General features: G+C 41.7%; 1 protein-coding gene across 1 annotated transcript; it reads right to left on the bottom strand.

Moving 5' to 3' along the window:
• Positions 1 to 676: 676 nt before the first annotated feature.
• snx18a (sorting nexin 18a) lies at positions 677 to 14,433 on the bottom strand. The gene is made up of 2 exons (XM_072387548.1): positions 12,561 to 14,433; positions 677 to 2,129 (listed from the first exon to the last, which is right to left on the bottom strand). The coding sequence occupies exons 1-2, from the start codon at positions 14,077 to 14,079 to the stop codon at positions 1,876 to 1,878; spliced, it is 1,773 nt and encodes a 590-aa protein (XP_072243649.1). The 5' UTR covers positions 14,080 to 14,433; the 3' UTR covers positions 677 to 1,875.
• Between the last annotated feature and the right edge of the window lie 345 nt (positions 14,434 to 14,778).

Here is a 14,778-nt window from a genome sequence, read left to right on the forward strand (position 1 = left end):
CTCTGTGCTGTCAGCAGATCTGTGAGCAGAGCATGAAACACAGACACGGAGCACCAGTCCTCCAGGGACGCAGCCAAGGAAACCTGCAGAATACAGTTAGCTGTCTTTGTCTTTTTAGCATTGTAAAATAGATCAGTGGCTACACTACATTAGTTGCATGACCTCTACTTATTTGACTTGTGTTTGAAGTACTTTTTGATCTTCCCCCTACTCTTTTTTCTTAGAAACACTCTGGACTGAAGCGATCAGTCACAGGCAAATTAAATGACCAAAAACAAAAGATGTGAATAGAATATGTTTACATGTTTTCATGTGTAAAAACACATTCATTTACAAAAAAATCACAAGAGGACTGAACTCTGTAGCATGTGCATAGCACCTACATCCATTAAGGTCTAGCTGAGCATATACATGCAGAATGATTAGCTCTCCAGATATATTATCTGGGTGTATTAGTCCAGTTTTGAGAACTTCAGTTTCACACAATTTTGCTTGGACAAACATGTTTGCTTTTGGTCAAATTGTCACATCAATTTGTGACAATCTGTGACACTTCTTCTGGTGTCATTGTGTCAAATGTCCCGACGAACTTTTCTGGCCGAGAATAATTCCTTTTTGTTGTGGACATGATATCACCTCTTCCTGTTTTTGACAAAACACACAGAGTCAGCCAACATTTTTCTGTGGAGGATGAATTTATTTTGCATCTCTGCTTCTACATTAATATCTTTATAATGCATCCAGCATTATAAAGGTTAAAAACATCAGTATAGTTGATCTGTTAAGAACTGTGCTATCAAAATGACTGCATCATTAAAACCGGTGAGGGACCTTATACCCTCTAACAGCTCCTGCCCCTGAACGCTACGCCAAAACTGAGCCTGGGAAACTGGGAAAGTTTTGCCAGCACAAATTCAGGTAGAACATGGAGCAGGCGTTCATTACACTTGTCCATTAAATTCTACATGCTTAAATCAGCACTAGCGCTTGCTGTGCACGGGGTGAAGAGAGGATTCTAATTGTCAAAGCAGGTAATCCCTGATTCTGATGCCGTTACACTGTGTTAAAAATCAATCCCGGAGCCACTTAGAAAACAAACGGCACAATCGAATAATATAATTTCCCATAAAAACACTGCCCTTGTTGAAAGCACAGTGATCTTTTTACCCCAAGGCTGCAAAGATTGTAAAAACAAATAGAATATATTTCAACATAAAAAGTACATAGAGCTTTTAGTTACTAGTAACGACCATAGAAACATAATCAGAAGGCACAGTGAGACAGTGGTGACAGAGGCTGCTCAGTGAGGAGACTGTAAACATTCTGTCCTGTTTGTCAGAGAGAAATATTCCTGGAGGAGGCTGAGTGTGACAAGAAGGCAGCGCGTTGGCCACATGAGTATCACTGCTCCTGGAGTGGCAGTCACTTCAGCGGTCATTTAGAAACTGAAGCGCTGTAAGGCTAAACTCTTGCACCAGATGTGTAAGCAGCAGTAAATGCAGGGTTCCCTCTCTGCAGGTCATAACATGATTTGATTTAATCCACCCATGCCCCAAACCAAGAGGTGAACCATCATTATTACTGATTTTCCTGAAATGTTTGTTTGTGTTAAAAATTGGTCTAACTTTATAAAAGTCCACTCCTTAACAAGGACATCCAGTGCCTAAAAAATATGTCCAACAAACAAAGAAATATGGATTTTTTTTTCAATTTCATAATTACTGAGGTGTTCTTCTACTTGAAAATCCCGCCCTGCAGCATTCATCAGTATGTAGTACTGGCAGTTGTTTGCCAAAAATACCACTGTCTAGCCATGGAAAGTGCGTGGTCATTCATCACGAGGGATACAACCAATAGGATGAGACAACTGATCCATTATGCATTGTCATATTTCTGCAGAGCCTCTTCTAGCTTGCCTGTGATTTTTTGGAAGAAGGCAATCTGCTGCTGGAGATAGTGCCGCATCTGTGCCTTGAAGTCTCGCACACGGATCTGGTGGAAATGCTGGATCTCAGCCAGCGTGGCAAAGGAGATGATGTTGCAGCGGTCGTTGATGCCCTCTGCCTGTGCCCGGTCCATCTTGCCCTCCTCCACATGCTTTTGGCTCTCTTTCACCTTTGTCAGGGCTCCTGTTTGGAGGTGAAAAAAGAGCATGAATTAAGATTTACTTATACTAATTGGTCTATAGTCACATATACAGAGGTAACACACACAAAAAACTACTTAATGGGAGTTATGAGTCCATAAAAAGGCAGTCGAAAGGCAACATCCAGATACCAATCTAAAAAAACACAACATGAAAAACAACTTTCAAGTGGCATTCATGTTTTTAAACTACTTTTTAAGTAATGTAAAGCTAATTCGGTACTGTAAACACAGTTCTTACTTACGTTATACAGTATGATATGATTTTGTGAAGAATGAAGGTTAAAGGACTGCAGACCTATCACGAGAACTGTAATCACTAGAGTAACTACAGCCAGCGCTTGGTGGACTGTGTTGAGGATCACCATCAACACCTGCCTAATTTTGAACCTCAGTTTTATAAATCCTTCACCAGGAACAGCTGGGATTGGCAGGTTTCCTCTGTGATAACTTATCATTGCTAGATTCACCTTATCTCATTCCTACTAGTATTCTCATCTTCAACCAGTGTCTGATGCTGCAAGACACGCCCACCTGAAAGTAAACTGCTCAATTTCAAAAGGTTGGTAACTTAGTTCCAAGCTGGAAGGTGATCAAAATATCTAATATCTGCAGAGTATGTTTGTGATTCGGCTCAGTTATAACAACTCCATTCCTTTTATTGTGTACTAGTGCAGTTTATTGGAGCTGATCTGAGATCTGTCAATTAGCCTTCCGCAGTGTCTCAAGCTAGAAAAGCTGTTTTTTTCTGATGATTTTGAAACCTATTCTTATTTACCATTTTAATTGTTCACCTTTGGCTGGCAGGGTTAATGACAATTTTTTCTTTAATGCAGAAAACTCAAAACACATTTTTTTCCAAGGCACTGGGACCAAAATGCAGAATGACTTTTGAGTATGACCACTTTGCTCCAAACTCCCTGGGAACTGCAGCCACATCTGTATCTAAAGTTAGAGAATGTGAGGGCCCCCGACTCTAAAAATATCTATGACATTATGTCACTTGAAAGCCTTCTCAAACCATTTAGGGCTATTCTGATCAGTGTTCTGATAACAACAACCAAGGCTGTGGGCAATTTTGAGAACATATAACAACATTAGCGACTGCCTCCAAAATGTCAGCATGTAGAGCTTATCAGCTCCCTTAATACTCATTTCTAGGATAAGCAGCATTTGTTATTTTGAAGGGTTAAATGTCATCACGTAATAAAACAAAAGATGTAGCAACTAATCAGAGGGCAGGGAATTTCAGAAGTTCACATTCAAAGCAAACAACATCTGCTGCATAACACACTGGTGAACGTCTATCGCAGAATATTTTCTCTTGTTATATTGAAAGACAAGAAAGCTGAAATCCAACCTCAGGCATACATGTCCAAATATGTAACTGGGTTCTCTAAGAATTAAGCGTCCCAAGCAAGTGAACGGGGCTACAGTTTTCCTTGGGACATTCAGCTTTATTTCAGGTTATTCAGCACAGATAATATAAGACGAAATCATCTTATCCTGCAGAAAGCTTTCTTAACTAACCATGACAATGCAACCATTTAAATTTTGTTTCATTATAGCCTTCAATTCCTAATATGAAAATAAGTTAATCAGGCATTGTTCTCCATTCTGTTCAGCAGCAAGGCTCTTGTTTTTTATAAGTTTGGAAAGATTTTAATTTAAGGAATCCAACTACATTTTTTTTTCAGGTTCAATAAATACTCAGTACTCAAAAATAGTCGGTGAGTGATTGTTTTACAGTAATCATGATTTCATATTTCATCGCTGTGATTAAGCTTTTTACAATTCCTGAGCAGGTCTCAAAAGTAGCTTCACCTCCTAAAACCTCCTAGAAAAAGGTGCCATTTCATGAGGCACGTAGAAGCCAACCTTAAAAACAACTGGGAATACTGTTTAAAACATAATGACGTGTTCCGACCATCAAGTTCAAGATGAGCTCCTATTTTTCACATGTCCCACCTTCAACATCTCATGTGTTTTCCGTGTTCTATTCTGAATGAAATGTTGGTTTCTAAAATGTGTAAATCATTACATCGTGTAGCTGTTTCTTTACTGTTTTGGAACTGGAGTTGTAGAAGAAGAAGACTGTTCTTCCCTACATGACCTAGAAATCAGGGACTCATTGTTTAAAAAAAAAATTACAAATAATTTCTATTATATAACTGGCACCGATTTTGTAGACTTTCAAAGTTCAGTATAAGCAATTAGCTCAATGATTCTTTCATGTTATCTCATTGAAGCATGTCTGCAAAATAAATGGTGACTGATTCATTTGAATCACTTCTTGAATTTAGCCTTCTTTTTTTTTTTTAAATCTACAGCCGCTGTAGCAGAGAAAAGCACCGTTATAACACATCTGACAGCGCAAATCATATTTTAGAACTCCTGGTAGTCACACTCAAACTGAGAGTATCTGTAGCCTGTTCTGAACTGTCACACAGCAAAGAAGTGCCACTGTCGTCACTGTGGTGGACTCTTGTGGTGAAGGAGGACAGAGATGGTGGTTTATAACCTTCGCGCTTTTTGCTATCTGCAGAATAAACCCTGAGTCGTTCTGGTGTAAATCTAAAACATGTGCTATCCAGACAGATGGTTAGATGGGAGCAGAAGGCATGGTCACAACACCAGAGGCTCATATCTGATGAAACTGCTGACGTTTTCTGGACGACTGAAGCAAGAAATATTTTGAGCAATAAGTATTTGGTTGTAAAGCAGCAGAAAGTGGCAGGAAGTGACAGATAGGCTGGCGATAGGCAAACTGGTCAGGATGACAACATGCAAGCTAATGTATGTCATTTACATAACTTGGTGTTTTCTGTGACTCTTTGACTTTGTTCTTGTCAAAACTAACTCTCCAACATGCAGCTAGTTTTCTTTACACAAAATAGAGGAAGTTGTTTTTTCACCTCTACTGCCCTTGCTACATAGGAAACAGCAAGCATTTCTGAAAAGATACCCAATATTTATATTGACAATTTCTCATTTAGTTTTTATGTGTTTTCATTTATGTGACTTTTTGATTCTGTCTTTCAGGTGTTTTTTTTTAAAGTTTTTTTACATTTTACATTTGACAAATAGGAAAAACCTTTGTAGTTTAATTGATTGTGTAAATAATTACTGTTCCTATTTGATCTAGTTCAGTCGTTAGTTTGCTCAATACTGGGAAACACGGATAGCCACTGCTGACGTTCAACATAGGAACATGAAGTCACTGATCGTTGCCACTTATATGTTGTAATTGTTTGAAATACACATTAAGCAAGACTACGAAAATGTCTTGGAAGGTGTGACTAGCTGATGGTCAAATGCAATCCACCTGGATTTGTGTGGAGAGGAAATTTGTGCCTGCAAGGCATGAAGCAAAACTTCCTGTATTAGCATGTGAAATGTTTTCTGAGTCACCAGCCCTCCTGAAACTCCGACCCAGACAGCTTGTTTTCTGAAAGCAACCACAGAGGACTTAGTGATCGAACCCACCACCCTTTCGGCTTCCCCTTACAGTTCACAGGAACACCTTCTGACTGCTCTTTTTCCTAGTCAAGCACACTTTGTAGACAACATTTACAGAGGATATTTTTTCTCTTCAACCTGTCCCTCAGAATCTATCCAGTTTACCTTCTGGTTGTGGCTCCCTCAGTCTTGCAGATCTTTGAAATGAACGTTGATGTAAAACAGACCTTGAAATTGGCCGAAAGAGGGCAAAGAGAACAGCAGGACAAGTGCTGAAAAGATCAAACGGAAACCAACACAGATGTCCAATGACCTGAATGAAAAATCCCAAAGGTGTTTACTGTAAAGGTCTCTGGCTTCCTGTGTTTTGAAAACCCACCAAGAGAATAAGGAGGAATAATTGTTACCATAAAGACTTTATGAGAGGGGCAGAGTCGCCTGAAGATAGTGTCAGCAAACTGTAACGTGCACATCATTTTCACAGCTGATGCAAGTAAACCTCACAGCCATGCTGTTAGAATACAACTACTAATGACTAATATTACTACTGCAGTTTCAGAAAAGCTCATATGCTATATTTCACACTGATGCATTGCTTTCTCTATGAAAGACCAGAAAATACAGAAAAATGTCCATAAAATTATCTTAGAGTTAAGCCTTCATAATCTGAACCACAGTTCGTAAGTGGATGCCATTTGTTTTAAAAAGCAACAAATTCAAACATTGAAATCAACAAGTTGAAACTAACAAATAGGTTGGTTGAGTTAATTTTTGCGAATATATATCTTTTCTCATGATGGCCCAATACTAATTAGGCTCTTTCACTTGGCCCGATCTCTTCAGTTTTGTCGAGGTAAGGGATATATGACCTCAAAAGGTTGAGGTCATATATCCCTTTAACTGTGGTGTTGAGGGTCGTGTGGATGGCTGGATGGCCACAACCTGTTGATTCCCAAAAGACAAGGGGCCACTATCCTCTGCTAACTGCAGGGTATAGCCATGGGGAGGAATCTCGATTTGGTCTAAAAGTAAGCGTCTCCATTCATTCACCTGATATCCAAACCTTCCAGTAAGACACTGAGGTATTCCAAATCCAGCTGAGACATTATCTTTCCTGGTCAAACATGCCTAAAACACATCCTTAACTGATGCCCAAACCAACCAAGTAGCTTTACTCTGAGATCTGCTTGGATAAACTGATCTCTAAAAGTGTCTCTAACAGTAAGCCCTGACATCCTTCTGAAGAAGCTCAATTCGACATCATCTTTTTTCTTTTGGTCACTAACCGCAGCTAACATCTATAGGAGAATTTAGAAAATATCAGAAAAGCAGAAAGCCAACATTATGCATCCTTACTGAAATACATTCATATTTACCTTTTTTGTTGGTAGGATTTTGGTTTCCAGATTCTGTAAAGCTTAAAATCATTTCAGCAATTTTAACAGCTCAGTTATATCAGTAAATAAATAACAAAACAATGCAACAAGTATGGTAATTAAAAGATTGATTCAAGATTTCATCCTCATAGACCCTTTTATGAGGCTTAATTGCATCTGACATCTTTCAGTGAAACCCTCACTTCTGCTTCTGTCCTCTTTGGCTTCCAGCTGCCGATCGTCTATGAGATAGACAAGTATTTCAGTCATATAAATCTAAAGGCTTTCAGGACATAAAGCCACTAATTATAGCCCAAACCCAGCTTCATCGATACTGACAAACATGGCTTACATTGTAGCACAAAGCAACACACTATATAGGAAAAAGTGTCGATAATGGCCTGCACTGAAGTCTTGCCTGGGTGTACTGAGGTGGCAATGAGCCCTTGTGGGCTCACTGGAGGCTGTCGTTTCAGCTCTTACATAATCCCTTGTTACACAACACCAAGTTAGCATCATCACTCCACTACCTCTATCTTCCACTTGTGTGGTGGGGGGGAGTTTTAAATACACTGTAACGTTATATCAGACAGACCTGCAGCATTTCAACAGAAGTGGGAGGATGACTCATTAGGAAAATCTAACAATCTTGTAAATTGGTACTTCCTTTTACTTTTAACCCAACTTATTGGCTTTACATATAATGATGGAATTAGTCTTCTGCATGCAGCATGTAAGTTTGCAGTTCTTTTTATCAGCCTTATGTCTGAGCATTTTGATCATCGAGGAAGAAAAAAACATTAACTGAATGCAAACTGATAGGAGTGAGTAATGATCTAATAAAGTTAAAGAGCTTGTTCCTGACTGTAGCTAGAGCAGAATCAACAGATATTTTTTATTATAAGAAGCGCTTAAATGTCCTTTAATGTCCCAAATGTAGCATATCAACTATTAGAATATCATGTTCACACTATATTTTAAGCTGCTGGATCACACTTTATAATAAACTTTAAGCTTAAAAAGACAAATTCACATTTTTCTTGCCTCACGTATCAGTAGCTGTACTGTAGCGTCTTTGGCAGTAGGTCAAATCACATTTATCTACCCTACTATCTTGGAATTGGTAGTAAAGTGGACATTTAACACATCCCGCACCTTCTTGCCTATTTCTCCAGTGCTCAAAATACAAGATACATTCAACCCTAGTGCTGTCAATGTCTAAATACCAGTTTGAGATAAAAATAAAGGGTGTAAAGACCTTTTGAAAGCAAAGCAAATCAATAGCACGAGCTAGCATAGTCTCTGTGAAGCTGCACACTCATGGCTAATGGTGTCCCTGCAGAGGTGGAGATCAATAAGTCCCTCTGCTCACATTTCACTGGCAACCAGGACAACCTGCCTGGTGTCTGCAGTCCTTATGAGACTGACATAGAACGCTCAAAATGTAATCCAGCTATCAATAAGTCGGATATACAGCTGCTTTGACATGTTTCCTTTTTTCACCACAGGGAGCAGCTGTGATATGACTGCAAGACCACCTCCAGGGACATTCTAACAGTTGCCAGGTTTTCACCATTCTTTGCCCGGAGGATTCAAAGCCATGAAAATTGCTCTCCCTATTGAACAGATAAACAGTCTTTATGTCCGAACTAACAGCGAGTTTCTGTGCACCCACTTCGGCTGAGGAAATGTGTACTTTGGTTTACGACAACTAAGGATGTGGCCAAATGTCTGGCCAGGTGCATAAGTGAGTGCAGAGAGCAATAAGCCTCACTGTGCAAAAGGGGACTGACACTTGAGTGGACATTTCGTTTGCATGTAATCCAGCTACAGATGGGGCCGAGCTACAAACTGTGACATACGAGACTTAGAAGAAGGCAAAGAACACAAAAACAGAAACAAATCCAGAACATTTGTCAAGTGGTGAATGAGAATTAAAACACTAAAACAAGTAGACAACATGAACAAACTTTAGTTTTTAAATGCGTTTAACTCTCTGGACCTCAAACAAATCCCATCTTGCTGTCAATGTGGCATTATATGTTTATAAGCTATTGCAGGGTGAATTTATCTTTTTCGCTTCCATTTTTCCTATAAATAGACGGGATTTGTGAATGTTTCCTCCCTTGCAAAAGATCCAGGGAGAAGGAATGCACAAATGTAAGCAAATAAAAACTCTCTGAACTTGACTGAAAATAGAGGGACTGAACAGCCTAAGACCATTAAGAACAAGATGTCATCAAAGTATTTTCTTATACACTATGTGCCAAGTGGCTCTCGTCATCTCAGTTTCCAGCCTATCATTGTGTGCGTTTCTTTTTTTCTTTACATTATGCCAGCAGCAAGGTCTTCCAAATCTCTTTTATCTGTGGAATTAGGCTGGGCTTATCGCACCAGACTGTGTAAATGGCTTTGTCACCCTATTTGGGTTGTGTGTGGCCTACGTGGCAAACTTGATTTGAGCTGACTGGGAAGTTTGTGTCCCACTGCAGCCTAAACACAGCCTGTTCTATTTCCCCCTGCTCAGTCTATTGTGGCGTGAATGGATCCAGTGTCTGTGGGGACCAAAGCAAGATGTCCACAGGCACCGTCACCAGCATGAAGCAAAACTTAACTAGTGTGGCTACATTAAGCATTAGAAGGGCCTCAGAGTTGCAAATAGAAGGATAAATTTGCAAGACACAGCAGAGCACAACTGGGAACAACACATGCAATGGGAAGGAGTAAATGCAAGCATACACTGGCCCATGTCCTGTATCCTACACAGCATATCTTCTGGTCTAATATAAGAGCTGAAAATGATACCACAAAGGTACATATTTGGGCACATGTAGATACTCAAAAAAGCTGTTAGTCAGGTTTAACTTGCAGGGACGGGGAATGGTTTGGTTTAGTTGCATGTTTTCTTTTATATTTTGTATGGATGTCTGAGCAGATAATATCACAGTTGAATGCTACCTTCATTCTCAATGCATACTGGGTAATGAAAAACATTCCTTCTGCTTAGTTATTAAAGTTTAGTTTTGCACATAACATAATCATTCACCCATCCATCCATCCATCTTCTAAGCCCGCTTAATCCAATTCAGAGTTGCAAGGGGGCTGGAGCCTGTTCAGGCTGCCATTGGGCGAGCGGCAGGCTGCACCCTGGACACATGCAGGTCTGGTCGCCAGTCCATCAAGGGGCCAACAGAGAGGCAAATGAAACAGACAATGATGCAAGCAAACTCCTATGGACTATTTAGAAACACCAATTAACCTAACATGCGTGTTTTTTGATTGGTCGGAGAATGTGGAAAGAACCCACTCATACACGGGGAGCCAGGCAAACGTCACACAGGAAGGCTTCAGCTGGGATTCCAACCAGGAACCCCTCTGCTGTGAGGCAAGACACTGCAAACCACCACACCACCGTGCAGCCCATAACATAATGAAATGGACAAGAATTACCCACTGACAGAAAACAGTGTGCTCACATGGATCATAAAACCTTACAGATAGTTGAAAACAAGAGCACCACAAGGCTCAGCTTTAATCCCCAACTGCATTATCTGGCTGCGTTAGTCCAATTTCTCATCCCGTGGGATTTCATCCTATTGCGGTTGGACGACCGTATTCACAAGCACTTTAAAATGATAGTTTTGGTTAGACTAACACAATAACAAGTTATTTTTCTAGTGTCATGGAAACATGCGAAGTGCTGCAACAGTATGAACATTTGGGCATAATAGAGTAACAGCTCCCGTTATGAGTACAAGTGAACAAGTTGTGAGCAGAATCAAATGTTGGGTAAATGTTTGACACATAATAAATAAATAAATCTCTCCGTTTAAACATTTTAAAACCATGGCATTGTTCTCTCACACAAAGACGACTGCCCGGCCACCTGAACAAACATATTACACAGTAAACACTTCCTACCCAAGTTTTTCAGAGTTTTCTTATGGAGCAACTCTGCAGATATTTTGTGCAAAATATTTACACTCTATGGCTCTAGTTTGCCACTATCACAAAATTTTAGTGGACCATTAACTTTCATAATATTCACAATTAACACCACAACCTTTTCGGCTCATTTTCTACGAGTATAGCTCCTGTTTCAGGCCAAAGGTGCACACAGTTAGGCTGTGGTAATTGTGATTAAAGATGTTAAAGTCAACAAATGCTTATCAATATCCTGTCTGCCAAAGATTAGAATGCAGTATCTTGAGATAAACAGCTGGTATCATTAAACCACTGCAGAGAAACGGAGAGGAAAAGGTGTATATTTTCTATTTCTTTAAATCTTTACCCAGATGTTACGGCTTTTGAATTTTTTTATCCAGCTGTTTATATTTTGCCAAATGGAAGTGACTTTAATGATCGTGGAAAATGGTCGCAGGCAAATCAAATTATTCCGATCGGGTGATTATGTATTATTGTGACTGGCCTACCCTTCGATCAGTTTGTCCAATAAACCAAATTAAAAGTGGTCTGCCAGACCTGTTACTGCAAATCATTTCAATAGCAACTTGCTTTTGAGCAGCGAGCAAATACCTTGAACACAACACGCAGAACTAAAAGCTCCACATCTCTCAATTCATCCACGAGGAATGGAACACACTGGATAATCAAACATGGTGTCATAATTTAGGGTCGTCAACTTGCCAGAGAGAGCAGATTGTGCAGACCGCACAATCTTATTTACTTTGTCTGGGCTGCTTCTAACCACTATTGAACAGCCACATGTCTGCAGATGAGAGCTGAAGGCTTTGTGAAGGAAGTCCTCCTGGATACACCAAATTTACATGTTGCACTTGTTTTCTGTTTAATAAAATAAAATATGTTACGACTAGGTATTTCAGAGGAAGTAAGCAGCTGTTGCAAACTCTCAGATAGATAGCATGTCCCCTCTGAGCAGTTCCACAAAGCTTTTCCTTGCCTCTCACAAGCGAGTGGCACTTTGCCACACAGTGATAACAATGAGGGGGTCGGGTGTTATGTAGGAGGATGGCCCAGATTAGTTTAACAATCTTGTTTGTCGGTGCAACGGTGGCCATTTATGATGGATTATCCTCCCAGTCTTGTTTTGTGGAGAAGTAAGGCAGGACATTACATGTGTCAACACCTTAAAAAAAATGAAGACGCAAACAAATGGGCACCTCCCAGTTCAGCCAAACAGTGGCAGCAACCAGTTTCCAAAGGCAAACACACCTATTTGTTTGACAAATTGACATAAGCCTCGTTGTAAGCTGCCTGCTGCCAGCAAACACCTCCTTCAACTAATTGTTTGCATGAGATTTGTCCCCAAGCGTCGGTCTGGGATTTCAACTTGTCAGCTTATTACCTGAGGAGCTCAGTTTAGTTTAGGTTTATGCTGACTCTATATAGCCTACTTAATTCACAATTGCCTTGCCCTGTGTTTAATAATTCAGTAATAGTCCAAAAAAAATGCAAGCAGCTGATTATAATAGACTGGGCCCTTATCTGTGATTCCTGACATTTGGAAAACATGTATTTGACATAAGAAAGCCTCCTCAAAGAAACTGACAAATCAGTGAGAGCAAAAAGCTGAAAAATATCTGAGTATTGTTAGTTTACCTTTCTGGACATGGATGATGTCTGGGTAGTTTGCCAGGTGCCCTTGGTAAAGAGCTAACAAATCCATGATTGGGTCAAGATCCTTGCTGGGCTGCTCAGAAAAAAGCTCTCCAATTGCTTCGTATGCGTCTCCCGTGAAGCAGATAGCCTGGTTGAGTCCTACAGAGTATGCCTGCTGATCCATCTCAAAAGCTTGGCTCAGGACCTTAAAAGACATCCCCACCTTTTGATACTCCTTCTTAAAGCCACCGATCTGCTTGCGCGCAAACTCGTTGACGGTGGCGTTGAGCTGCAAGGTGCCGTCGTCCATTCTCTTGGTGAAAGTCTTGAATCCGTCTATTTTGCTCTCGACCTCCTGGAAGTCGAGCGGAGCGGGTGGAGGGCTGATGGTGAGGAAAAAGTTGGCTCCGACCATGTCGTCCTTCTCCGCCTTTCTTTTCCCCTGCTTCCAGGCTTTCTCGTCTGCGCTGTTGCAGGTGAGGAAGTGCTGGAAAACATCGCACCTGGCCAGGACAGGGTGGCTGGTCATATGGTTCATCCACCATATGAGGCCTTTCCTTCTCTTGGAGATGAAGTCTTCCTCAAAGCGCCCTGTGGCCTGCTTCTCTGGGATGTGTGGCACTGAGATGACGGGAAACTTCTCCACCAGGCGAGCATACAGCCAGTCGAAGTGCTTGTACCTCCTGTTCACCGGGTTCTGTGTGTGAGTGGGTGTCAGCTTGTAGGACATGTAGCTTTTCATGCCCTTGAACTTAGTTTGTTTCGTGGGGTCGTCGATCGCGCAGATGAATGGGTAAGGGTTCTCCTGCCACTCTGGACCATACTGTCCCATCACCACACAGATCTTATCTCCATCTTTAACAAACCCCGACGCCTCCCCAAGCACAAACGCCTCTCCTCCGGACTTCACAAAGGTCGAGAACCTGTTCAGGTTTCTGCTGACTGTGGCTGAACTCTTTGCTTGCTGTGCGTTCCCTCTAGCCATTGAGGATGTTGACACTCTGTATGTGGAGGGCCCATTGCCTTCAAAGTCACGATACCTTCCTCCCACAGTCCCTGGTTCGTCTGCCACAGTGGAGCTGTCATCCCAGTCATCATCCCAGTCATCATCGCTGCCTTGGCTGGGCTGCTGATAAGTGTTCAGCTGCTGCTGCTGCTGCTGCTGTTGCAGCGGAACTGAGAACGTATTCAAACCCGGAGGAGGTGGTTTAGAAGAATTTTCAACTTTGGGAATATAAGAACCGTCAAACCCTCCTGATGGGATGTTGGCGTATCGCGAGTCCTTGTAAGAGTCCCCAGATGTGCTGCTGTTGTTGTTGAGCGTGGACGCGGCGTCGCTCTTCAGGATCTCCACATAAGAAGCGGGGAACAGTCCTCTTTCTCCTCTGCTGTTCGTCCCCTCGAACCAGCCCTCGATGTCCTGTTCGCTGTACAAAGTTAGGATTTCATTCTCCTTCACCGACACCTCCCCCGGGTTCTCAGAGTTGAAGTCGTACAGCGCTCTGGCTCTGAGCGCCATGATTCGCAACAGCTGGATGGGAGAGCTGGACAGCGGGCTCACTTAAGGCTGGCTGGCCGGAGCAGGAGAGAAGCGCGACGGGCGAGCTCAGTCAGCTCACCCCAAAACGACTCCTAAAACTCAGCGTGCAAACTTCTTACAGCCCGTCAAGATCCTGACTGCACCCCTCTCTGCTCCGTCCCGCTCTTGCACAAAACAGAGAGAAAGCTGCGGTGGTTTAGGTCCAGAGGTTACAGTCCGTGGACATGGGCTGACGGTATTTTTCTGCTACACTGTGAGCCTGAGCTCCTCTTCAGCCTCACTCTGCTCTCTCAGGTCGGACTCTTCTGCCTTTGAGCGCTGCGCAGCAACAGCGCGTCAAGCAGGCCGAGTAATCGAGGGAGGAGCGACGACGTGCTGCAATCCACCCAGACAGCATTAATCAAGCGTCTGAGATTGACCCGATGAAGCTTCTCCAGATCTATTGGGTGCTTCATAGCCCTAATAAACATTTCAGAGCAAACACATAAGCCTGCCAGGGAGAAGAATAGCTTTTTATGAGCTGTGGCCATGGCAGCGCGTCATTACAGGCCGCTAATGCTAACAATGCCAATGACTTCTTGTACTTTTCACTCGACTTCATACACATGTCACAAATAATTTACTTTAGATAAAGATTAAACATAAAAAGGCTATGATTAACCCCCTAAATACAAAGAA

The sequence above is a fragment of the Leuresthes tenuis genome, unplaced genomic scaffold (assembly GCF_036924035.1).
Source record: "Leuresthes tenuis unplaced genomic scaffold, fLeuTen1.0.hap1 SCAF_6, whole genome shotgun sequence".
NCBI lineage: Eukaryota > Metazoa > Chordata > Actinopteri > Atheriniformes > Atherinopsidae > Leuresthes > Leuresthes tenuis.